The 23,335-nt window shown below is 49.3% G+C and overlaps 1 protein-coding gene across 2 annotated transcripts in view; it reads left to right on the forward strand.

The window, feature by feature from the left end:
• Positions 1-23,335, forward strand: part of AUTS2 (activator of transcription and developmental regulator AUTS2) — a 771,484-nt gene that overhangs the window by 736,220 nt on the left and 11,929 nt on the right. Inside the window, exons 7-14 of one of the 2 annotated variants that reach the window (XM_040082301.2) lie at positions 6,678-7,161; positions 8,643-8,896; positions 10,378-10,619; positions 11,038-11,082; positions 16,303-16,398; positions 17,725-17,796; positions 19,400-19,429; positions 20,920-20,991. In XM_040082301.2, the coding sequence (XP_039938235.1) occupies positions 6,678-7,161; positions 8,643-8,896; positions 10,378-10,619; positions 11,038-11,082; positions 16,303-16,398; positions 17,725-17,796; positions 19,400-19,429; positions 20,920-20,991 (1,295 nt within the window). The remainder of the gene's footprint in view (positions 1-6,677; positions 7,162-8,642; positions 8,897-10,377; positions 10,620-11,037; positions 11,083-16,302; positions 16,399-17,724; positions 17,797-19,399; positions 19,430-20,919; positions 20,992-23,335) is intronic. The other variant, XM_040082302.2, reaches the window with a different exon arrangement.

Raw genomic sequence — 23,335 nt, forward strand, 5'->3', positions numbered from 1 at the left:
TTAGTGTTAGGAAGTGTTTTTAAGCTCTCTGCTTATATTGGCATCATGCCTTTAAAATCAGAAGTTCTTTGGCTGCAAAGAACAAATTCACAAAGGAGCCAGGGCTGTGTGGCCGGTGAGCTGGAGGTGTGACACCTCTCAGGGGGAATAGCTGTGTTATTCTGCTGTATAAACATATCACACACATCTTTGTGGTCCTTGGTATATTAAACTGAGCTGTCAGGTTAGATTTGATCAGTGTTCATAGGGTTATATCTTTAAAGCTGCTTTTGAAAGCTGGTTTTGTTCAAGCTCATTCATGTAATCCTGTCACACACAAGTGGGATGAGCAGATGTCATGGGCATTTCAGGGAATATTGTGGATCTGTAGCCAAGGCAAATCAACAGTAAGGAACGGGGGGCAATGGATAAACTCAAGTATTTTCCTCCCCTTGTCCTCTGATGGGGTGATGTTCCTTTGATAATTGGAAAAAATTATCCGGCCTTGCTGTGTTTTCTGGTGTTAATTGGTTATTGTCTTGTACTGTCACCTCATTTACCCTGGGCAGGTTTGAAATGCTCTCCCACCCTTCTGCTCTGCCCACTGAGGGGTCATGGGGTGTTCCTGTGACAGCCAAAGGAGGAGAGGGAAAGGCAGAGAGGGGCTTTGGACAAGGGGTGAAGGGACAGGACACAGGGAATGGCTTCCACTGCCAGAGGACAGGGTTAGATGGGGTAATTGGGAGAAATTCAACCCTGTGAGGGTGGGCAGGGCCTGGCACAGGGTGCCCAGAGCAGCTGTGGCTGCCCCTGGATCAATAACAGTGCCCAAGGCCAGGTTGGACATTGGGCTGGGAGCAGCCTGGGACGGTGGAAGGTGTCCCTGCCATGGCAGGGGTGGCACTGGATGGGATTTAAGGTCCCTCCAAACCCAACCCATTCTGGGTTTCTCTAACTCTTGAGATTTAGGTGCATAAACAAGCCCCTGGTTTTTGCCACAATTCCAGAGAGTCCTGGCAGAAACTCTCAGGATCTAAGGCAGTCTTTGAGCAGAGGTCAGGAGCAGGGCTCATGCTTGGGCAGGTGGGATTTGTACCCTGGCTCCAGGGTTTGTGCAGCAGTTTGGGAAAAGCCTTGTGCTGGTGCCAGAGGGGTGGGAAGCACAGCCTGGCCTCACAAGGGCTTTCTGTGTTTCTGTGCATCTGAGTGTGTTTTAGGATTGTCAAGACCTAGATGTCTTAGATTAAAATGCAGAATTGAAACAGGAAGGTGAAACTCTTTGATCACAAACCCATTTTAAGTAAAGAATATTCGCCAGTGACATTGTCAGCATCATTTCCCACCTGGGAAGTTTTCCAGCCCATTTGGAGCCCCTTCAGTCTTCCCTCAGGACGTGGCTGTGGAATACTTGGGGCTGTGTAGTTAATGATGTCATTTATTGATTCCCAGCTGGATGGGTTAGGAAGTCAGGAGATTTTATTGGAAATAAACCTTTGGCTGTGTGTGTTGAAGCAGGATTGAGTTCCTGCAGGGTCTGTGAGGGTGTTGCACCTGTCTGCAGCTCCTTCCTGCTTACTGAAGTGCCAAGATTCCTTACAGTCGGGGGCATTTGGATATTCCCTTCTTGACTTCCCTCTAGAAAGCTTTACCCCATTCCTTTGTACTAAATCAAGAGGTGCTTTAAAAAAAAAACAACAATGAAATAAGTGCTGTCAAATGCTCCCAGTGTACAGCTCCAGGAGTTACATTTATGGAGTATGTTCTGTTTAACAGCTGGGGGAAAGAAATGGTTTCTTGTATTAGAGAACTCTGCACTCTCAAATCAAGGCCAGAAGCAGCTCAATGACGGAACAATTGTCAACATCTTGTGCAATCCCACTAAGTGCTTCTTTTCATTGATCTGCAACTTCATTGTTGACAATTAAATCCCTTTCAGTGCAGAGGATAAACATTTTTAACAGGAGGTAGCAAAATCTTTTGTCCTGAATGATTTTCCTCTGTGTTTTATAATTAAGTACAAAGTGTGTCACCAGCCTTGCTGTTCACTTGTGCTAAATACCTGCTCAGTGTGGAGTAATTGCTGCCAGCAGATGACAGAGCTGCAAGGAACTGTGCTTTCGAAGGCATGTTCTTCATTTGCATAATCAAATGCTTTGTTAGCGTCCTTGGAAATTAGGATGAAAGATGACTGTGTGCTAAAAATGAGGAATTGTTTTTAGCAAATTACGTGTATCCAGTACAACAGCTGAGCTGCTCTGGGGCCTGTTTGATGCGTGCTGGCTGCTGCACCCTGAGCCTCCTCCCTGCTGGCAGTAACAGCTCTTGGCACCTGCCTCTCCCTATCCAGATACTGCACTGACCAACGTCTGATCAATGTGAAATGGACAGTCAGGGCTGCAGTCTGATTCATTATTTCAAGCCTTGTAAAGTGCTTGTGAAGAGCTGGTGGTCTGTGGGGTGGATCTGTCCTGCATGCCAGGACTCCAGAGGTTGTGACAGTTTGTACCAACTCCCCACTTATCCGTGGTAAAGCTGGAGAAAAGGAGTTTGGGAGATCTGGGTTATTATCTTGCATTAAGAAGTTTGGAGAAAATTTGAGTTAGGCAGATACAATGCTGTCAGGAGTTCAACTTACCAGAGCAGTGAAACAAAATTAATACTGTTTTTTAATTAAATGATACGATAAAATATTTCTTTGGTAGGGTGAATGCTCAGTCCCAAAGATAATGCTGCAGAGCACTGACAACTCCTATAATTTTCCCGCTTGTGCAATAAGGATTTGGAGCTTAATCCTAAACTTCTGTCTCAGGAAAGTGGAATATTTAGTGCTGGTTCTGAGTTGATCTCTGAAGTTGCCTGAGGCCAGGTGTGGAGAGGCTGAATCCAAATGCAGGCAGAAGGAGGAGTGACAGGATATGGTACAGCCTCATTTCTGGATGACACTCCAGACCTGGCTGTCTCACCACCTGGACATGGAAAAGCTGGATATTTTATGTTTGGAGAAAAGGTTTGACCACTGTAAGTTTGACATGATCCTGCAGGGGTGTCCCTAAGGGGGTTTCATTCCCCATGGTCTGGGATGCCCAGGGACTGGCCAGGCTGGGGGTGACCATGGCACACCCTGTGCTGGCTCCTGGCACCTCCTGTGCTCTTTGGTGCTGCCAGACATGCTGAACCCATCTGCAAACACCTCAGCCGGGCACAGTGAGAGGGTTCTGTGTTGGTGATTCTCGGGGAGTGTCACGTCTGGCAAATTCCAACAGCGACTTTTCACCAGTGGAGACCAGCTGGGCTGTTCCTGTGGCTGTAATGTTCCCAACTGGTCACCTCTGGCCAACCTTTAACTCTGGGACCACCCAGATGGGAGCCAGAATGCAGAATTCAGGTCAAATTTTAGTGGTTTGCACATTAGAAAGAAAGACAGTGATGGAAAGCTGCATGTTGCCTGTGTTTGTCACGCAAAATCCATGTCTCCAGCGGGAAGTGTTTGCTGGTTCTCCCAGCTACAGAGTATCTGGGGGTCACCTGAGTCACCTGGGTTACCTAGAGGTGTCCCCAGGGTGGCCTTGGCTGCTCCCTGGTGTCATGGAGCCAAGCCAGCAATAGTCACATGCACAGCAGGGTCGCAGGGAGAGGACTGGAGTTGTGTCTTGAGTTTGTGTGAGTGATAAATTGAATTTGAGATTTAAGGCTAATCAGAGGGCACAGGAAGGGAAGATAATGAGAGCTGCATTTCCTCTCTGGGAAATGTGAATGTTCCTCAGTCCTCAGCATCAAATTCTGGCTTTATTCCTTTGTCAGTGGAAGACTGGCTATTGGTGGATGCAATATCAACCCAGTGGAAAAAGGGGAGCCTGTATCAGCGTGGAAGTTACATCACAGTCACTGCCCTCCTGAATCCCAGTGCAGTAATTCCACTTTATGCAAAGCAGGGTGTGGAGACAGCCAGCAAATAAAGTTAGCTTTGTGCTTGCTTAGCTGGTGGGTGGAGATGAATTCCTCTGATGATAAACAATCTCAGAAAGCTGGGTTGTCTGTGTCATGGTGACATTAAGGGTTTTTTTCCCTCCAGAGTTCTCCCACTGAGCCAGTCAGCCTGGGTAGGAAAAGAGCAATCTTGTCTGTGTGGCCTTGAAGTGCTGTTGATGAGGACTGGAGCCCTCCTCGTGAAACCTGTGATTGGTGACGTTTATCACTGAGAGGGGATTTCAACTCCCCAGATAGATAGAGGGGCTGGGAACTGGTTCTGATTTATACATCATGGTTATCAGCAGGCAGGGCTGTGTGTGCTGGGCCTCCTGCACAGCTGGGCTGGGGCTCAGCGTGGGTGCACTGGTGTCACACAGGACAGGCAGAACGCACGGGCACGGCTGTGGGAGACTGGGAATAACATTTATTTTACTGCAGGCACAATCTCCCGAGTGCAGACTCACAGGGATGGGGATGTGAGCAGCAGCAGGGAACACCCAGGAGACAGTGGCATTCCCAGCCCTTTTCTCCTGGGGAGGAGGGGCAGCTCCCCAGCACTGAGCTGTGCTGAATAAATGTGACACAAGAGAGAGGCTAAAAATACCAAAGGAAAGGATTTAATGAATGCACTGAGTGAAGGTGTTCCCTGTAGATTTGGAAGTAGCACCTCTGCAGGATTTCCAGACCACCTGCTAGAGACATGTAGTAGGGCATTGCTGGTGACAAGCCTGAAGCCTCAATGCCATTGTGTAAAATAACCCAACAAACCCAAAACTGTGTAACTCCTACACCCATAAGGACTGGGAACATAGATCCACCTACTCCTGGACAAACTGTTGCTCATTCCTCTCCTCCTTGGGGATCTGCCTTAACACATGTGTGCATCACACTCTAAATTCTAGTAATGTTTGATCAAAGAGGTTTGATCCAAAGAGTTAATGCAAGCAAAGTTCCCTTTACCTAGAACCTGCAGTTTATTGCAGTGAGATGGACCTCAGGCATGTGGCAGAGTAATTGTTTTTATCCTCTGGGGTCCCTCTCTTGCCCCCATAATTGTCCAATCCAAGTTGTGGAGGAGCCTCTGTGCCTGTTACAGGTATTCCTTAACCTTAAAGAAGGTTATAATCAAAGGAGCCTATTTACTTCTTCCCCCTCTTTCTTGTTTCCTTTTTTTCCATTTTACCTCCCTTTATCCCCTTTCCCCCCATCTCCTGTCTACAACCTCTGCTTTCCCAGGCTGTTCACCCTTGCAGTGGGCCTGCAAAACACGTAGTGAGCAGGTACCTGGTGTGGTTTGTTTTTGATCTGTTGATGAAATTAACCCCAAATGATGCCATGTTTGTGACACATGGCTGCCAGGCTGCCTCCAGGGATATGATGGTTGGCAAACATGTGCCCAGACCATGGGCTGGCAGAGATCACTCCCCATCCTATGAATTTCTCTCCTTTACTACAGGGTTGGCAAAAAGGAGCTGTCAGCAATTTTCTCTGAATGGATATTGTTTCATTACGCATTTAGTCATTTTACCCCTTAAAACTAGCTGAAGGAAGCAAGGGTTTCTTGTCCTAGGTTATTTAGAACACTGGACGCTTTTATTCTTGTCCCAAGCCCCTTCAAACCTCGCATGTTTCTCTTGGGCTGTGTTTCTGTAGTTGCTGAAGGTGTAAGTCCAGCTGTTCCAGGTTGTTGTGCAGTATGGCCCTAAATGGGTTCCTGATCCCCCACCTGCAAGGCAGCACCTTTCCCAGGCTTGGGCCAGCAGCATTCCCCTGGGTTTGTTCCGAGGGGTGCCATGGATCACATCCACACTGGCAGAAGGTTTGGGGAGTGGTTCCAACGGGAAACTGCTGTGGAGCCCCAGTGAGCAAAACTCCAATGTACAGATGTTAAAATTATAATTATATTCATTATTATTAAAGAGTTGGGAAATAGAAATAAGTCACTCCATGATCAGGCAAACCAAAAAAGCCAAGGTTGCTGCTAGTGTGTGTTTTAAAGTTCAGCTCTTGTGTCATGGGGAAGGGTCTGGAGCCCCAGGAGCAGCTGAGGGAGCTGGAAAGGGGCTCAGCCTGGAGAAAAGGAGGCTCAGGGGAACCTTGTGTCTCTGCACAACTCCCTGCCAGGAGGGGACAGCCGGGGGGGTCAGGCTCTGCTCCCAGGGAACAGGGACAGGAGGAGAGGGAACGGCCTCAGCCTGGGCCAGGGGAGGCTCAGGATGGACATCAGCAGGAATTTCCCCGTGGAAAGGGTGCTCAGTCCCTGGCACAGCTGCCCAGGGCAGTGGTGCGGTCAAAACCCTGGAAGTGTTCAGAAAACGTGTGGATGTGGTGCCTGAGGACATGATTGAGTGGTGAACATGGCGAGGGATTGAACTTGGTGGTGTTAAAGATCTTTTCCAGCCTTAAGCATTCTGTGAGAAGCACAGAGCTCATGTGGTGCTGGCTCCCTCAGTGGCTCAGGTCCCTCAGTCTGTTCCCTCAGTGAGGGAGTGACGATGAGTAACAACGATGGAGAACAGGAGCGCTGAGCAGGGTCTGTCTTCTCTGCCACGAGTTTCATTTTGAGGAGAGTCACTCGGGCAGATGGATTTGATTCAGTTTCACGCTCACCTGGATGGTTCTCGGTGGAAACAAAATGGAGCTTCCTGGGGCGAGTGGCCAGCAGTGGTTTTGGGTCGGCCCGTCTCACATTTAACCATTTTCTCTCTCTGTTGCTGTTGTTGTTGCAGATAAAGAGGTGGGAGTTGGCGCACTTGCTGACAATGGCGACCCTGGTGCTAGGGGCCCAGCTGTCCCCAAAATATCAGGACTAGAACGGAGTCAAGAGAAGAGCCAGGACAGCAGCAAAGACCCAATACTTGAGCCTGTGGTGCCTAAAGACCCCCGTCCTCAGGTGACGCCGCCGCCGCCGCTGGAGCCGCCGCCCGAGGGCCGCTGCCCCAGCCCCGCGCTCGCCCCGCGCCCGGAGGCTCCTGCCCCGGCGCCCGCCCCGGCCGTGCCGGTGCCCCCGGCGCCCGAGGAGCCCGGCCAGCCCTGCAGCCAGCCCTGCGGCCAGCCCTGCGGCCAGCCCCCGGCCGGACAGCACCCGCCGCGGCCGCAGTCGCCGCTGCCCCCGGCGCACCCGGCCCTGCCCGCGGTGCAGCCCCATCCCCAGAGCCTCTCGCAGCCGCTCTCCACCTACAACAGCAGCAGCTTGAGCCTCAACAGCTTAAGGTAGGTGCATGGGGGGGTGTCTGGGGTGCTGGACTGAGCCTGGAGGGGGATTGGATAAAGAAGTGATGGCACAGCCCATCCCATCCCTGGGAAATAAAGGGCACTTGGCGCATTTAACCTCGATTCCTCCCGAGATGAGCCAGGATCACTCTCTGTGACCCGGTGCTCCCATAAACTCTGGGTATTTGAAGTTCATTTGCTTTGGATTTTTTTCCCTGCCGTACTTGTGCTTTTGGAGGGAATTTTACACAGTATAGATCAGGGGAAGAAAAGCCCAATTCCTGCAGGTTGGCTGCTCTCTGGGGGCTGACAGTTTTGCCCTCCCGTCCCCTGTAAATATCTGATTTCTCCAAGCGCTGCCGTGCCCCAGGGCAAGGAGCCAGGAGCCCCTCGATCAAGGTTCAGCTGGTGACAGCCCTTCACCAGCAGTCACACACCAGGCACTTCACAGCTCCATGTTTTCCTGCACTGCTGACACCTTGCAGGCTTCGGTGTTCTTCTCTCACCTGGCCACGATGAGATCAGCCTCACCTTTTATCTGTGGATTATAAAGACGAGCAGTGAGATTTAACACCATGTGCACAGGAATCTGTGAAGTCCCTCTGAGTCAGGGACCTCAGGTTTCCCCTCTTGTAAGCTGGGTTGCCATTCTCCAAATCTGAGCTCCCAGCAGGGAGATAGGACCTTGAAGACCTGGGGAAACAGCGCTGTGGTTGCTTCATGGTTTGACTAAAGACTGGGGGGGTGTTTAAGACCTGGTTTTATTTTTAACCAAAATTGCCTGCTGCTTGTCTTTAACGACAATAGAAACATGTTGTTATTTGAAATAAAGACAAGGAGAATTAAGTCTTCCATTAATGTATTTTAAATACTCATTAGTGGGAAATGAAACCTGAAAATTGCAGCCGGTGTAATCACAAATACTTCTTTTGTTTACTTGTCTTCTCTCATTTTATTGTGGGGGTAGAGAGTGGCATTACCTGTACAATAAGCACAAATCTGTTGTTGCCTTCTCAACTTCATTTCACATTTTCTGCGATCGTTCATCTTAGTAATTCACAGCAAAAAGAAAAACGAAATTTTTATTAATGCAGTGATTTTGAGCTTCATTTGCCTGAAAACGTGATCCAGGAGCAGTCACGTGGAAAGGACCTGATAATTAAGTAATGAATGCACAGGGCTGATTACCCCTTTGTGTGTCACCCCTGTGCTGCTGTGGGACAATACCAACCTCTTGCAGCGAGGGAGAACACGGCTCAGGTGTGCAGGGACCACGAGAAGTAAAAGATAAGAGAGCAGGTGCAGCAGGTGTTGGAGAAAGGGGTGTCCCGGTGGTAGAATGGAAAGAGTAACTGGGATTTGTCACACGAGTCTCACCCGTGCTGTGTTCGGCGTGAGGGGCTGCCGAGGTCGCGTTCCTGCGTGTGCTGGGGTTTTTCTCTCTCCGTACGAGCCCTGATGGTTTCTCCTCTCCTTAACAGCAGCAGCAGGAGCAGCACCCCCGCCAAGACCCAGGCGCCTCCCCCGCACATCTCGCACCACCCGTCGGCGTCGCCGTTCCCGCTGTCCCTGGCCAGCCACAGCCCCCTGCACAGCTTCCCGCCCGCCCTGCAGCCCCCCGCACACCCACACCACCCCAATATGTTTGCCCCTCCCGCGGCTCTGCCCCCGCCACCGCCGCTGACGTCAGGGACGCTGCAGGTTCCGGGACACCCAGCTGGTAGCACTTACTCAGGTGAGAGCGCTTACTGCACGTGGGGCACCAGGCTGGGTTTGGTCCGAGTAACCGGGGCTCGCTTTTGGTGAGGGCTCTTGGTGGGGAGAGGCTGTCCTCAGTGCTGAGCAAAGAGAGAGCAAAGCCAAACAGACACCCAGACATAGCCAGGGACTTTGCCTCTGCCCTGGGAGTCACTGCTTTTGGAAGGCGGTGGTTTTCCCAGGTTTGTTCTGTTCAACCCAGAGTAAAAACCCGGCAGAGTTCATGATGTGTCCGCACAGAATCTGTGACCCCCACAGCAAAGTTCTTCATGCAGTTGTGGTCTGTGCCCAGCATGGCTTCCCTCTCTGCAGGGAGGGTCTCTGCTGGCTGAGCTCACAGCAATGCTGAGCTCAGGTGTGTTCAGAAGGTTTGGGTTGGAGGGACCTTAAATCCCATCCGGTGGCACCCCTGCCATGGCAGGGACACCTTCCACTGTCCCAGGCTGCTCCAAGCCCCGTCCAGCCTGGTCTTGGACATTGTCATTGATCCAGGGGCAGCCACAGCTTCTCTGGGCACCCTGTGCCAGGGTCACTGAGGGGAGGAAAAAGGAGCATTTGTGTAACATCATTTTGTGTCCATGCACCAGGGTGCTCACGTGAGCAGCAGCCACTTGTTTGCTCACTCCAGCTTGCTCATCCACCCTCCCCTGTTTAGGACTGTGTCCATGTCCATAAATGCTCAAAGGAATGTGAAAACAGGCTTTGTGAGAGGGGACATGGAAACTTTGTACTGTCTCAGGCCTTTGAGGTCTGAGGGAAGACCTGAGGGAACTTTCCTACCCTGTGCTGTGTCATGATTTATCACCAGGAGGTTTTAAATACAATGATGCTGCCGCAGACAGCAAAGGAAGTGGCACAAGGCCTGGAAGAGCCCCAGAGCTTGGGGGAAGGGGGTTGTGTTGTTTTATTGTTTCTTTTCCCCCATACTCGGCACTGATGAGGCCACACCTCGAGTGCTGTGTCCAGTTCTGGGCCCCCCATTTGGGCTGGACATGGAGGGGCTGGAGCGTGTCCAGAGAAGGGCAGCAAGGCTGCAGAGGGCTCTGGAGCACAAGTGAGGAGCGGCTGAGGGAGCTGGGGCTGTTTATCCTGCAGAGGAGGAGGCTCAGGGGAGACCTCATCACTCTCTACACCTCCCTGACAGGAGGGTGCAGCCAGGTGGGGTCAGGCTCTGCTCCCAGGGAGCAGCGACAGGATGAGAGGACACAGCCTCAGTCTGCACCAGGGCGAGTTTAGGCTGGGTTAGAAAAAATTCTCCAAAGAAAGAGTGATGGGGCATTGGGCTGGGCTGCCCAGGGAGGTGCTGGAGTCACTGGAGGTGTTGTAAAAGGACTGGATGTGGCACTCAGTGCCATGCTCTGGGTGACAAGGTGGTGGTGGGTCGTGGGCTGGACTCAGTGATCTCCAAGGTCTTTTCCAAGGCCGTTAATGCTGCGACTCCGTGGTTCTGTGTTTCAGAACAAGACCTCCTGCGCCAGGAGCTGAACACGCGGTTCCTGGCCTCGCAGAGCGCCGACCGCGGCGCCTCGCTGGGCCCGCCGCCCTACCTGAGGACAGAGTTCCACCAGCACCAGCACCAGCACCAGCACACACACCAACACACCCACCAGCACACCTTCACGCCCTTCCCCCACGCCATCCCTCCCACTGCCATCATGCCGACGCCAGCACCGCCCATGGTGCGTACCACAGGCAGAAATGTGAGGATAAGTAGAGCACAACTCTATTCTTTATTACGAAAGTATTGCGGAGAATTTGCCAGGTTGTGGGGAAGGAAGGGCTTCTGTGCTGCCCTGGGGTGTCTGGGCAGGAGAGGCAGGGCTGTCCCTCTGTCACAATGTGAGGTTCAGGTGGCAGCACAGGACTGAGGGACGAGGCTCTGGCCGGTCCTGCTTGGAGTGTTCACTCTGGGGCCTCCTCCTTTGTCCTGTCCCGAAAAGATCTTGATTTACTTGGAAGAAAGGGAGAATCCCAAACGGTTTCATTGGAAACTGATTTTCTGCGTATTTTTTCCTCTCTGTTGGTTGCCGAATAATAGAGAAGTCGTCTTCTATTTTGCCAACAGAAGTAAAGCAAGAAAATATAAAGTAACTAGTTTGTGCTTTGATCCCTTTGCAGTTTGACAAATATCCTACAAAAGTTGACCCCTTCTACCGTCACAGTGTGAGTTTCATTGCTCTGTTTCCAACTGACTTCACTGCTTTTCTGTGGTGGGTTGGGATCACCACTCAATGGCACAGTGTCAAATCTCTCCCTAATCATCACTCCAGGATTTACCATTACCGTCCTTGGTTGCTTTGGCTTTTGAAGGCTTGCGTTCATGGTGCTTGTTTCTGATAAAGATGCAGTATCAGCTTTTCCAGTCAAAAGATCTCTTGCTCGCACACCATTTGGAGCCAGGTTTGATGTGAAAAGATGAGACAGAAGAGCTGACTGTTCCATGAATCAGGAGAGAGCAGCGATTCCATCACGGTGTTTCAGTTGTGCCACAAACCCTTGGGCTGATATTTTATTAAGGAACTTGAGACTAACTGACAAACTATCATACAAATCCTTCAGGGATAGATAATCTAATAGTTTTCCCAATCTACCATATTTTGTTTGATAAAATCTGAAAACCCGTCTTATTACTCAGATTTCAAAGGCTCATCTGATCCACTGGGCTTGTTACGTTTTGAAAGCTCTGTTTGATGACAGCAGCATGAATCCAGCTATGCAGTAGATGTGTTTACCTAAGCTACCAAAAATGTTACTTATCGAGATGAACTGATTTTTAAAATTCCAGTTAAATGTAAAGCTTCTGCTCCTAGGGGTTTGAATCCACTGATTGATTTGCTGCTGAACTCTGGGTTGTATTTTCTTCATCCTATTGGCAGAGGCAGGTGTCTGGCAAGAGTTTCTTAATCCAAGAGCAATATTTTGATGAGAGAAGGAGTACTGCATCAGCACTCAGAAATCTGCAGAGCATTTGGCTTTATGTGTTGGTTTTGCTTAGAAGTGGAACTGGGCAAAAAAAACTGGTGAAGACAATGGTGTCTGGATTAAACACAACCCCTGCTCACAGCCTGTCCAGCCCCTGGACAGTCCTGTCCATGTCTGGCACCTCATTGGAACAGCTGGGACTCTGCAGGCTCAGAGCTCTGGGAGCACTGGGCAAACATTCCCACTTGCACTCCAAAGGGCACTGCTGCTCACCTGCACCAGTGTTAAATTGCACTCTGATTTGCTGAGCTTCACAGGGGTTCAGGATTGTCATCAGTGTGGCCTGTGGATCCCAGCAGGAACACGGAATCGGGAGGTAGTACCCAGATTTTGGACAAATCAAGCACAGAAGTTGGCAGTGTAGGATAGGATGCGTTGCAGAAGTCTCCAGCTGTATCTGCTGTTCAAATTCAGTCAGATGATCTCAGAAATTTGGGAGTTAGCTGGTCGTGGCCTCACCCCCTTTAAGGCCAGGAAAGCTCCATGCTGTGCTCCCTTAGCCAGGGAGTTGTGCTGGGGCCAAGGCTCGGATCTGATCCCTCCTGCCTTCGCTGGGGAAAGCTTTGTCCTTGGGAAGGGGCTGCCCCATGGTCCTGTGGGACAGCTGAGCAGCTGCTCCCAGGGGATGCCCCTGGTGTCTGCACTGGGCTGGCAGACTGTCTGTGACCCCAGCCAGGCCAGCTGGGTGTCCCCTGCTCCCACCCCAGCCAAGCCAGGCCAGCTGGGTGTCCCCTGCTCCCACCCCAGCCAGGCCAGCTGGGTGTCCCCTGCTCCCACCCCAGCCAGGCCAGGCCAGTGTCCTCTGCTCCCACCCCAGCCAGGCCAGGCCAGCTGGGTGTCCCCTGCTCCCACCCCAGCCAGGCTGGGCCAGCTGGGTGTCCCCTGCTCCCACCCCAGCCAGGCCAGGCCAGTGTCCCCTGCTCCCACCCCAGCCAGGCCAGGCCAGCTGGGTGTCCCCTGCTCCCACCCCAGCCAGGCTGGGCCAGCTGGGTGTCCCCTGCTCCCACCCCAGCCAGGCCAGGCCAGTGTCCCCTGCTCCCACCCCAGCCAGGCCAGGCCAGCTGGGTGTCTCCTGCTCCCACCCCAGCCAGGCCAGGCCAGTGTCCCCTGCTCCCACCCCAGCCAGGCCAGGCCAGTCCAGTGTCCCCTGCTCCCACCCCAGCCAAGCCGGGCCAGCTGGGTGTCCCCTGCTCCCACCCCAGCCAGGCCGGGCCAGCTGGGTGTCCCCTGCTCCCACCCCAGCCAGGCCGGGCCAGTGTCCCCTGCTCCCACCTCAGCCAGGCCAGCTGGGTGTCCCCTGCTCCCACCCCAGCCAGGCCAGCTGGGTGTCCCCTGCTCCCACCACAGCCAGGCCAGCTGGGTGTCCCCTGCTCCCACCCCAGCCAGGCCAGGCCAGTGTCCCCTGCTCCCACCCCAGCCAGGCCAGGCCAGGCCAGTGTCCCCTGCTCCCACCCCAGCCAGGCCAGGCCAGTGTCCCCTGCTCCCACCCCAGCCAGGCCAGCTGGGTGTCCCCTGCTCCCACCCCAGCCAGGCCAGGCCAGGCCAGTGTCCCCTGCTCCCACCCCAGCCAGGCCAGGCCAGTGTCCCCTGCTCCCACCCCAGCCAGGCCAGCTGGGTGTCCCCTGCTCCCACTCCAGCCAGGCCAGGCCAGGCCAGTGTCCCCTGCTCCCACCCCAGTCAGGCTGGGCCAGCTGGGTGTCCCCTGCTCTCACCCCAGCCAGGCCAGGCCAGTCCAGTGTCCCCTGCTCTCACCCCAGCCAGGCCAGGCCAGCTGGGTGTCCCCTGCTCCCACCCCAGCCAGGCCAGCTGGGTGTCCCCTGCTCCCACTCCTGGGACTGGGCAGGGCACAGGGAATGGGAGCTGCCCCGTAGCTGGGCTGGGAGCACACCCACAGGGCAAGAAGAAATACAAATATGTCAGAATGTGGCATCTGCACAGAGCTGTTCCCAGGGACAACAGCTTCCAGTGTAGATCCACACCTGGAACTCAGATACCTGAAAGTTGGCAGTAAGTGTGGGTGAACTTTGTAGGAGAGCAGGGTCTGTTTGAGACTTAAACTTCATCTGCTTTGGAACAGGGAGTGCAGCTCACGTAGAAGCTAATGCTGAGTTTTAGATCAGTGTTATTCCTTCTCTTTTAGCACAGTGGGGCTTTGCTTTTACCTGCAGCTGCTGCCAGGTGTAGTTTAGCATCACATACACCTGGCCAAGGGAAGCTGGGGTCACTGCTTGTTTCCCCAGGGAAAGCTAGAAGGGAAAACTGCTGCTCAAAAGAGAAGGAATACTTGGGAAGAAGGAAGCACTTGACTAGGAAAGGCGGATTCTGAAAGCTGGAGGAATTTAACTGATACTAATTAATCATGGAGATAAACTATTTGTATTTTATTAATAATTCTGACCTTGAGGAAAGGTCACATTTGATTAACTTACCAGTTGTTATAAAACCGAAAGAATTCCTTATTATTAGTCATAGCCAATAGAATACGAACTATTACATCTTTTCCCCTCACTTAGAATTAGTTCATTACACTGAGAATTAAAGACAGAAGACACTGGAGAATTTAAAGCACATTTTACTCATTAAAAGTTATTGTAAATGAGGACAAATGTCTCTTAATGGTTTCTCAAATGCCTACAGTTCAGTATCAACTAATCTCAAAATGTTTTCTGCACCATTGGATGGAGCAGGTCCAAATTAAATAGAATTAAAAACAACAGCAGCAACATGAATGGAGCCTCAATACCAGGCTTTTAAACTGAGAAAATCTTCTGATACCTCTGAAATGTTTTCTCAGCTTTCAGTAAATACAATATGGATAAATGACCTTGCAGCATAAGCTAGTGGAAGAAGAAATGATGAAGAAAAGCACACATGTATGCCTGGCATATCCAAATCCATCACAGTTTCGTGGTACTGATTTACTCTTGGATGGGATTTGCTCAGTGTTTTTCCACCCCTCATGTCCAGTCTTTGACTTTGCCCAGTCCTGCTTCTGTTCAATTGGCCATTAACTCATTTATTTTGATCTTAAAAGTAGCACACAGTAGTTTTGATTTTGCTCAGCCATAGTCAGAGGGGAATTGCTCTCAGCCAGAGAGCCCTGTTAGGTTTTTGGGTTGAAATTCCCAAAATTGGAGCTGGCAGCCATGCTCTCTTAGATCCATCCCCTCCTAGATCCATCCCCTCCTAGATCCATCTGTTCCTAGATCTATCCCCTCCTAAGTCCAGCCCCTCTGAGATCCAGAGGTTTCACGCTGAGAGTGGGTTTGGAGTGTGATGCTTTGAATCCCAGACTCCTGCCAGGAAGCAGTTTGGTGTGTGATAGCAGCATTTTCATGGAGTTGGGAGTTTTCTGTCACAGCAAGTTCCAGAGGTTCACTGGCAGAGCACAGAGACAGGGGCAGATTGGGATGTGATGGTTTATCGTGGAATCACAGAGTGGGTTGGGTTGGAAGGGGTGTTAAAAACCATCTCTTCCACCCCTGCCATCGCAGATCACCTTCCACTGTCCCAGGCTGCTCCAAGCCCGTGTCCAACCTGGCCTTGGGCACTGCCAGGGATCCAGGGGCAGCCACAGCTGCTCTGGGCACCCTGTGCCAGGGCCTGCCCACCCTCCCAGGGAACAATTTATTTCTTTAATTTGCCTGCTTGTTTCCTTTGTGTTTGTCTGCATTAGCACAGAGCAGCCTCTTGGTTTTTTTCCCAAATTCCCTTAGGACAGTCAGGGAGGTCAGTGGACATGGATGCATTTTTGTGCTGGGCAGTCTCTCTTTATAAAAAAAACTCTCATACATTTCTGGGAAGTTCTGCCTGAACATTTTGTTTAAATACTAATCTTTGACAAATCAGATTGTCTGTCTGCTAGTATTAGATGTGGCAGGATATCCTCTCAGACAGGCTAATGAAGTAAGAATTGTGGATATTTTCCTCATTTCCTACAGATACCATTAAAATCCCAACCTACTAATGGAGTTTTAATGATACAATATTCTAGAACTCCTAAGAGTTTTTTCCACTTAAACAGGAGATTTCTGAGTCTCATTCAGCTCAGGAATCTGTCCTCTTGAAACGACTCACGGGCTGAAACCATTTAAAACCTCTCTCCAATTTAAAAATTAATAATTGAGGGGCAAACATCTCCCTTATGCTCTGCTGGCCCAAGGCAGGTACAGGTTGCTGGCTGTCTGATTTTGGAACTGCTTTTAAGCTCTAAACCTCATGACATCTGTGAACATCCCATCGACTGCTTTAACTAACATTGTTGCAATGAGATCACTTCAATGCTTCTCAGTTTTCTCCATGTAACATTTTCCTACTACTCTGCAGGAATGCTTTCTGTGTCCTCCTCAGCTGCTGTGCTGGTGGTGACCCAGTGCTGACGCTCTTCTCTTTCTGTTGCAGCTGTTTCACTCCTATCCTCCAGCTGTATCAGGTATTCCTCCCATGATCCCTCCCACCGGCCCCTTTGGCTCTCTGCAAGGAGCTTTCCAACCCAAGGTAAGACAGGAATTACCTGGTACTGCTCAGACACACCTGGGAGCCAGGGCAGGGCTGGGGTTAGCATGGACTTGATGCCCTGGAGCAGCTCAGCTCTGACTTACAGCTTCATTCCACAGGGGACAATTGCCTTTTTCCAAATTTACCACAAAGAGAAGTTATTTCTCATTAGGTTCAGCTACATATATGAACATTTAAAAAATAATAATTTATATAAAGTTATAGTTAACTTTAGAAGCAATATAATTAGTTCTGGGATAGTGTGCATTAATGAAAGGTCATGTAATAATCAGGATTTTAAGAAACGGTGCTCATTGTTGTTTACTCATTTCCATAATTACCTCCCAGCTCCAGCACAGTGCAGAACACTGATTTGGCTCTCCTCATGGGTGATAGCTGGGGGAGAGAAATGTGGAGTTCAGGGCTTGTCTCTTTTGTTTTCGTGGAGTCACTCTTTATTTGTCAGTGGGAGGAAGTCAGTCTGTCCTCTTTGCAGCTAAGACTGAAATCAGGGGTGGGATTTCTGCAGAGGAGACAGCTTCTTCCTTAAATTGGCCCATCCACTCTAATGACTGAATATGTAAATTGCAGTTCATTAGTGGGAATCTTCGTCTGTATGGTAATCAGACTGTTAACAACTCTCTTATTTAATTGTTAGTTATACTGGAGCTGATTTCTATTTTCTTCATTTTGACATAGGAACCAGCTCTATCTAAATGTAGAGGGGTTGGGTTTTAGTGGTTTTTTTTCTTTGTTGGTTTTTTGTTTGTTTGTTTGTTTGTTTGTTTGTTCGTTTGTTTTTCCCCCCACAAAACTGCATTTTACTAATTGGCTGTTTACATTCAAATAATGGGAAGGGGTTTATTTTTTTCCAAGTGGATGTTTTCCTGATATCCATATAGTGGCAGTCCCTGTGGATGGAGTTGTGGTCCTTTGCAGTGAGGCTCTGTGTGCTGAGTGCATCACTGAGAATCAGCAGAGCAGGGGCTGGCTCCTCCAAATGCTGCTTTTGATGCTGTGTCATGAATGTGTTCCTAATCAGGTTTTTCACATCAGAGATTTTCTACTTAAAATAGTCACTGTTCTCTCAGTGGTTTTGATTAAAGTAATGGGAAGTTGGTGGACAATCAAAGTGTGGATATGGAGATGATAATACTCATATTACTGTGTGGATTATAATGGTTCTCCTTTCCTTTATGAGAAGTTTATCTCCATTGCTTAGACAATGTAATGATAAAGAACTATTATTTTGCACATTCTGTTGCTTGTAGGCATTGTTACTGTCGTGCAGCTCAATAATGTTGTCTCTCCTTGTGGAATTTCCAGACTTCCAATCCTATTGATGTTGCAGCCAGACCTGGAACGGTCCCACATACTCTTCTACAGAAGGATCCACGGGTCTGTAAAAATTGTTTTCTTTTTCTCAAGTAAATCTGTTCCTCTTGAAAACCTTGAATGCTAGAGCTGCCTTCTTCAGTATGTCCACATGAACACCCTAAAACCAAAGCTGTCTAAGCTGTTCCATCAGGGAGGGCTGCAGAAGTTCTGTGGGAGCAATTAAAACATCTCCTGTGCAATGGCAGAGCTCTGTCCTTGCTGGCAGCTCTCTCCCCCCAGGCCAGGTAAAGGCATAAAATTCCAATTCAACATAGAAAATGTACAAAGATTTGTGTTTGTACTCTGTAATTGTTTTTAATGTGGGTAATGACAGCTATTCCCTGGGTTCCTGTAGCATTGATTGCCCCAGTGAAATATGGATGCACTTTATTGATCACTTGGTGCCTCTGGATTTCTGAGTTCCAGCGGATGTGAACAGCATTTATTGCCTCAGCACTTTCTCTCTCTGCCCGGGGGTTGTTGGTGTGTTTGAATTCCTGGCCATTATTTCCATTAGGAGCTTCACACTCAAATATTTGTAGCAGACCTGTCAGACAAAAGCACTGAGGAGCTCTCCCCAAAATTCCAAGCTGTGGCATGGCTGCACTTCCAGAGCTGTTGTCTTTGTGTTGGGCCAAGTTCCAGCGCTTTGGGTTGCTCAGCAGTGGAGCTGAGGCTGAGCTCTAAACCAAAGGAGCCACATTCCTGTTTGTTTATCTAAGTGCAAGGATAACCAGAGCCTCCCATCAGGAAGTCATTTAGCTTTATGTTCCCTTTCAACTGGGAGTGAGTTTCGATTATTTCAAGATGATGCATTGTGCCATCGCTGCGTCTGCTAAGTACCTTCTGCACCTATAAATCTCCTTTAGTATTGCATTTCAGAACAGAAAATCCAAAACAAATGAGCGGTACCCAATAAATTGAATTATTTTCCAGCATTTATTGATGAAATATGAGCAAAAAAAAAGGGGAATAAGAAAATAATCTACTCCAAAAAAAACCCCAACAGGCCACATCAAAAATAACAATGAGAAAATTGGGTTTTTATATGGGCACTGTTTACCAACATCTGTTTCAGTCTGAAAATAATTAAGGCAAAGCCCATTTATGCCAGAGCAGAGCTCGGGCAGCCGTGAGGCACAAGGCCATGACCTTGGCTGGTGGGTGACACACTGCTGGTGCACAGGGCATGGCTGACACCCCGTTCCAGCCACCACAGCCCCGCCGTGGGATCGAGCCCTGTCCCTTATCCAGCCTTGCCGTGAGCTGAGGGGCTCTGAAAGATGAGAGCAGGAGTTTGCCCAAAGGACACATCTGTGCCTCCATCAGTGCAGTTAACCAGCCATTTCTGCAGCATTAAATCAACAAATTGCTGCTGCTGCCAGGGGCCAGAGCTCCGTGAGAGCCTGGTGGAGCTGCTCGTCACCACTCAGGTGCCACAGCCAGGGGGAGGGGACAGCACGGAGATGGAGGCTCAGGGCTAATTATTATCCAAAAGGGCTTCATTTGAAAGTAAAATTCTAACATTTTAATTTTGTCTCTTAATGAAGCAATACAGATTTGTTAATTAGAGCGATTGTTTGAGTGACAGGCATGTAACCAAGCTGTCATTTCTTCTTCACAGTTGACAGATCCGTTCAGGCCCATGTTGAGGGTAAGAAATCTTCCTGTGCTCCCGTTTGTCAAGCTCGGCTCGCTCCCACCAGGTTGCAGCACAGAATAATTCCAAATGAGAGCTGCCAAGTGTCACCTGGGCAGTTCTGCCCTGCTTTTGGGGAGAGCACGGGCACTCCTGCAGCTCCTGATCACTCAAGGACAAGGCAGAGTTTCACAGCTGGAAGTTTTGCTCTTCTCATGCAGCCCCTCATGTGAATACTTGAGGTTAAATATTGATGATCCTTCCATCATGGTTTCCTGAGGCACATCCTAGAGATGCTGGCGTGATTCCCCGTTATTTCACTGCACTCTGAAGGAGTTTGCTTTATTATTTTACTGTGTGTTTTCAGTGTTACTCAGTGTGGTACCCACCCAGCTATCTCACTGTCCACTGTTGACAGACAATCCACTTCAGACACAAAATATTTTAGAAATAGGCGTGTAAAGATCCAGTCCATCACTCATCCAAAAGTGGTTTTTGTTGACTTTTCAGCGTATTCAAGAAAAACATCTAGATTTTGCTTTAGGGAACTTACTAAATCACTAACACAGCCACTTTTTGCAAATTAGCAAAAAGCTTGAGTTTAGGGTGGTATGTCTGTGAGATAGAGTTTATTTTTTAATGATTTAATTATTGGTCGATACACAGCTAGAAATAGAAGGCAGACCCATGTGCCATAGTTTGTGAAACATTTAATTCACGAGTGGCTTAAGGAGACTCGTTAAATTTCTGTGATCATATTTAAATCTGCAGGAGTCATTAGTTGTGTAGGTAACTACAGACCCCTAAGTAACAAAACTGGAGAAAGTATCTCCTCAAGTGAGTCTTTTTCAGACAGTTTCCCGCTGTGCTGGAAATGGAGTACAAACTCAACAGGAGGCCTAACAGGCACTCTGGTTCTTGCCTCCCTGTGACTGGGGGGACAGGGAGCATGCAAAGACCCCCCCAAACAGAGAGAATTGAGTGACCTTCAGTGTTTTCAGTACATTTATGAGCTGAAGTTCCAGAGGGATGGGCCAGCAATTACATGAGGGAGTCAGATGAATTTTGAAAACCAGAGTGACCTTTTAAAGCGCTTCCATTTTCATCTTCTGGTGGAAATGCCAATCCCAGCATTTGTGGAAATGACCTGAGTGTGCAGCTGTGAACAGTCCAGCTGTGCAGGGCAGCTGCTGACTGGGACACAGCTTCACAGCTTAGCAGCACAAGCTGCACTCTCAGCCAGTGGCATCAGAGGATTAGGGGAGTGTGTCCAACTGTAGCGTTCATGGATAGCCAGATAAATTCCCTAGCAAGGGACAAGACTTTCCATTTCTGGTTTTCCAGGAGGATGGAGAGGGAACCCTTTGCTTTCAGTTGTCTTGGTGTGGGGATCCCCCAGACCAAACCAGTCAGGCTCAAGGTCTGTTTTCTTCTAGAAATAGAATAAAGCATCACAGGCTTTTGAAAGTTACTGATTCTTGTATTTATTGGTTTTTTTTCCCCAGAAACCTGGCAAGTGGTGTGCTATGCACGTTCACATCGCCTGGCAGATCTACCATCACCAACAGAAAGTCAAGGTCAGTGCCTGGGCAGCCTGCACTGGGGGTGAAGGGCACAGGGCAGAGATCAGAGAGGAGGGGTTGGCTCTCACCTGGGCACTTCTGTGCCATGGCCAGGGCCTTGGTAAAGTAACACATTGAGCAGAAGCGGCGTTTCTGGGAAGTGGTGTAAGGATGAAAAGCTAAAGGCAGAGTCCCAGCAGAGTGTCTGGGATGTGCTGGAGCCAGGACAGTAGATCCTGAGCAATAGCTACAGCAGTAGAGATCCTGAGCAATATCTGTAGCTAGGAGGGGTGAAATGGAGGTGAGCTACAAGCGGCTTTTATTCATTTATTTATGGCTGAGGACACAAATGTATCAAGTGGGATTTTTTTCTGGAGACCATAGGCATGTGTATCCACTTCCCCTTAATGTTCAGGGGCAGGAGAGGGTGCAGAAGATTTCTCCTGTCCCTAGTATGCTTTACCCAGTGTGGCTGCACTGGCTCCCCTCTGCTTTCCTTCACAGCTCCTCATGGGTGGAGGGTGGCACCTGGATGTGCACGGGTGCCCAGGCAGGCACAGCCTCTCAGGGCATGCTGTGTTATCAGACACTGCCTCACTGCACTGAAGGTTAGGGGGTGGAAGTCCTGTCTTAATTATTTTTCAAGCTTTGAGACTTCAAGGGTGAAGGCCATGGGCAGTTTTCCATTCTTACTGTAACTGAATTTCCATTGCACATGGACTCTGGGAAAGTTTCCTTCCCTTTATGGTATTTTTGCTGTACTCATCACTTTAAAATCTTGTGTTGCCCCTAAAGTTTTTCAGTAAGTCAGGAATGGTTGCTGTTCTTCACTGCTCATACTTCAGGAATCGATGGCTTGTGTTAGAAACTAAAATTACCCGGGAATCCTCAGCACTTTGCAGTCTGTGTATGCACTTGAACTGTGTAGGGTAGTGATATAAGAATATGAAGATGTTGAACAGCTATGAAAACCTGCAGCTAATAGAGTTTAAAAGTAACCCTTTTAAACAAGGTTGACAGGTTAATTTGCTGCAGCAGACATATCTCTCTTCTCTGCTTCCTTATGTTTCCCCTGCTAGTGATCTTCATTCATCTTCCCATTATCAAAAAAGACAAGATTATAGACCTAGAGAGTTATATGTCTTTTTTTTTTTTTTTTTTTTTTTATTGAAAAGGTATTTTCTTGAAATGAAATTATTATTCCCATGCTATCTATGTCCTTTGAATCTTCCTTGATTTGATATTCAAAGAGAGGTCAAAGCAGTATATTTATAACTCACAGTAAATGCCATTTTCATGCAGCCATTTCTTTTACCTCACACTTTTTTAACTTGCATGTGAAAAAAAAGCAAGAATACAGCTCAGAAGCACATGAAAGGATGTGGCTCGACTTTTTGAGGCTGTGCATGATGATATTTTCAAGAATAACGGAGAAGTGTGTCTGGTCAGTAAGGAGAGCTGGGGTGTCCCCGGGTACACAGGAACCGTGTCCCCCCTCCTCATGTGACCACAAAGGCTGAATCTCTGCCTGAAGGCTCACACAGGACAATTTCTCCTTCTCCTCACACTCACTCCCATGCTTGTGAAGGTGCCTTTTCTTCTTCACAAGCTGTAGGGTGCTGCCTGACCACAGAGCAGGGAATCCAGTGGGTTCATTTCCAGTTTGCATGTGGTGCCACAGGACTGCTGCCAGTAACAATCTGGCCTAGTAATTGCTTGCAGAGGGCAGCAGCAGGCACTGAAGGAGCAGGTAGGATAGGAAGCTTTAAAACACAACCTTCCTGACCTCAGGAAAAATTGCATGCAGCTGTGGATGCTGTTTGGCTGCCCGTGCCTCTGCAGCAAGACCTGGGTAACCTCTGCACACCCCGGGGATTCCACAGGGCTGCTCAGCAGCTCAGGGCACAGAGCACATTTACACTTCTCCTCACACTGCCCACTGCTCAGGGGAGGATTTATGCTCCATAATTGGGCTTCTCTCCTTTAGGAAAGGCCTTACAGCCTGATCTAAGAGCAGTGCAGACATTTACATTGATTTTTCGTGGGCACCACGCTCAGGTGTTACACATTTTCTGGAAATACGTTAGGAAGCATTGGCATCGAGGGGCTGCTCTCCTGAACAGCAGCTGGGGAGAAGGGAAACCTGACCATTTCCCTGGTACTATTGTAAGGTAAACCAACACATTTGGAAATCTTTTAACACATCCATGGTATTCCTGTTCTTCTTCAGACAGGGGATTTGTTCATTATTTAGAGCAGCACCATTCATATGGCCGCAATTAAAGCTTCAGCCAGCTTTTGGTGTTCTGAGTAATGCCTGTCAGGGGTTTATAACTTGGTTGTTAAAAAAGAATAAAAA

Source organism: Hirundo rustica, chromosome 19 (genome assembly GCF_015227805.2).
Source record: "Hirundo rustica isolate bHirRus1 chromosome 19, bHirRus1.pri.v3, whole genome shotgun sequence".
Taxonomy (NCBI): domain Eukaryota; kingdom Metazoa; phylum Chordata; class Aves; order Passeriformes; family Hirundinidae; genus Hirundo; species Hirundo rustica.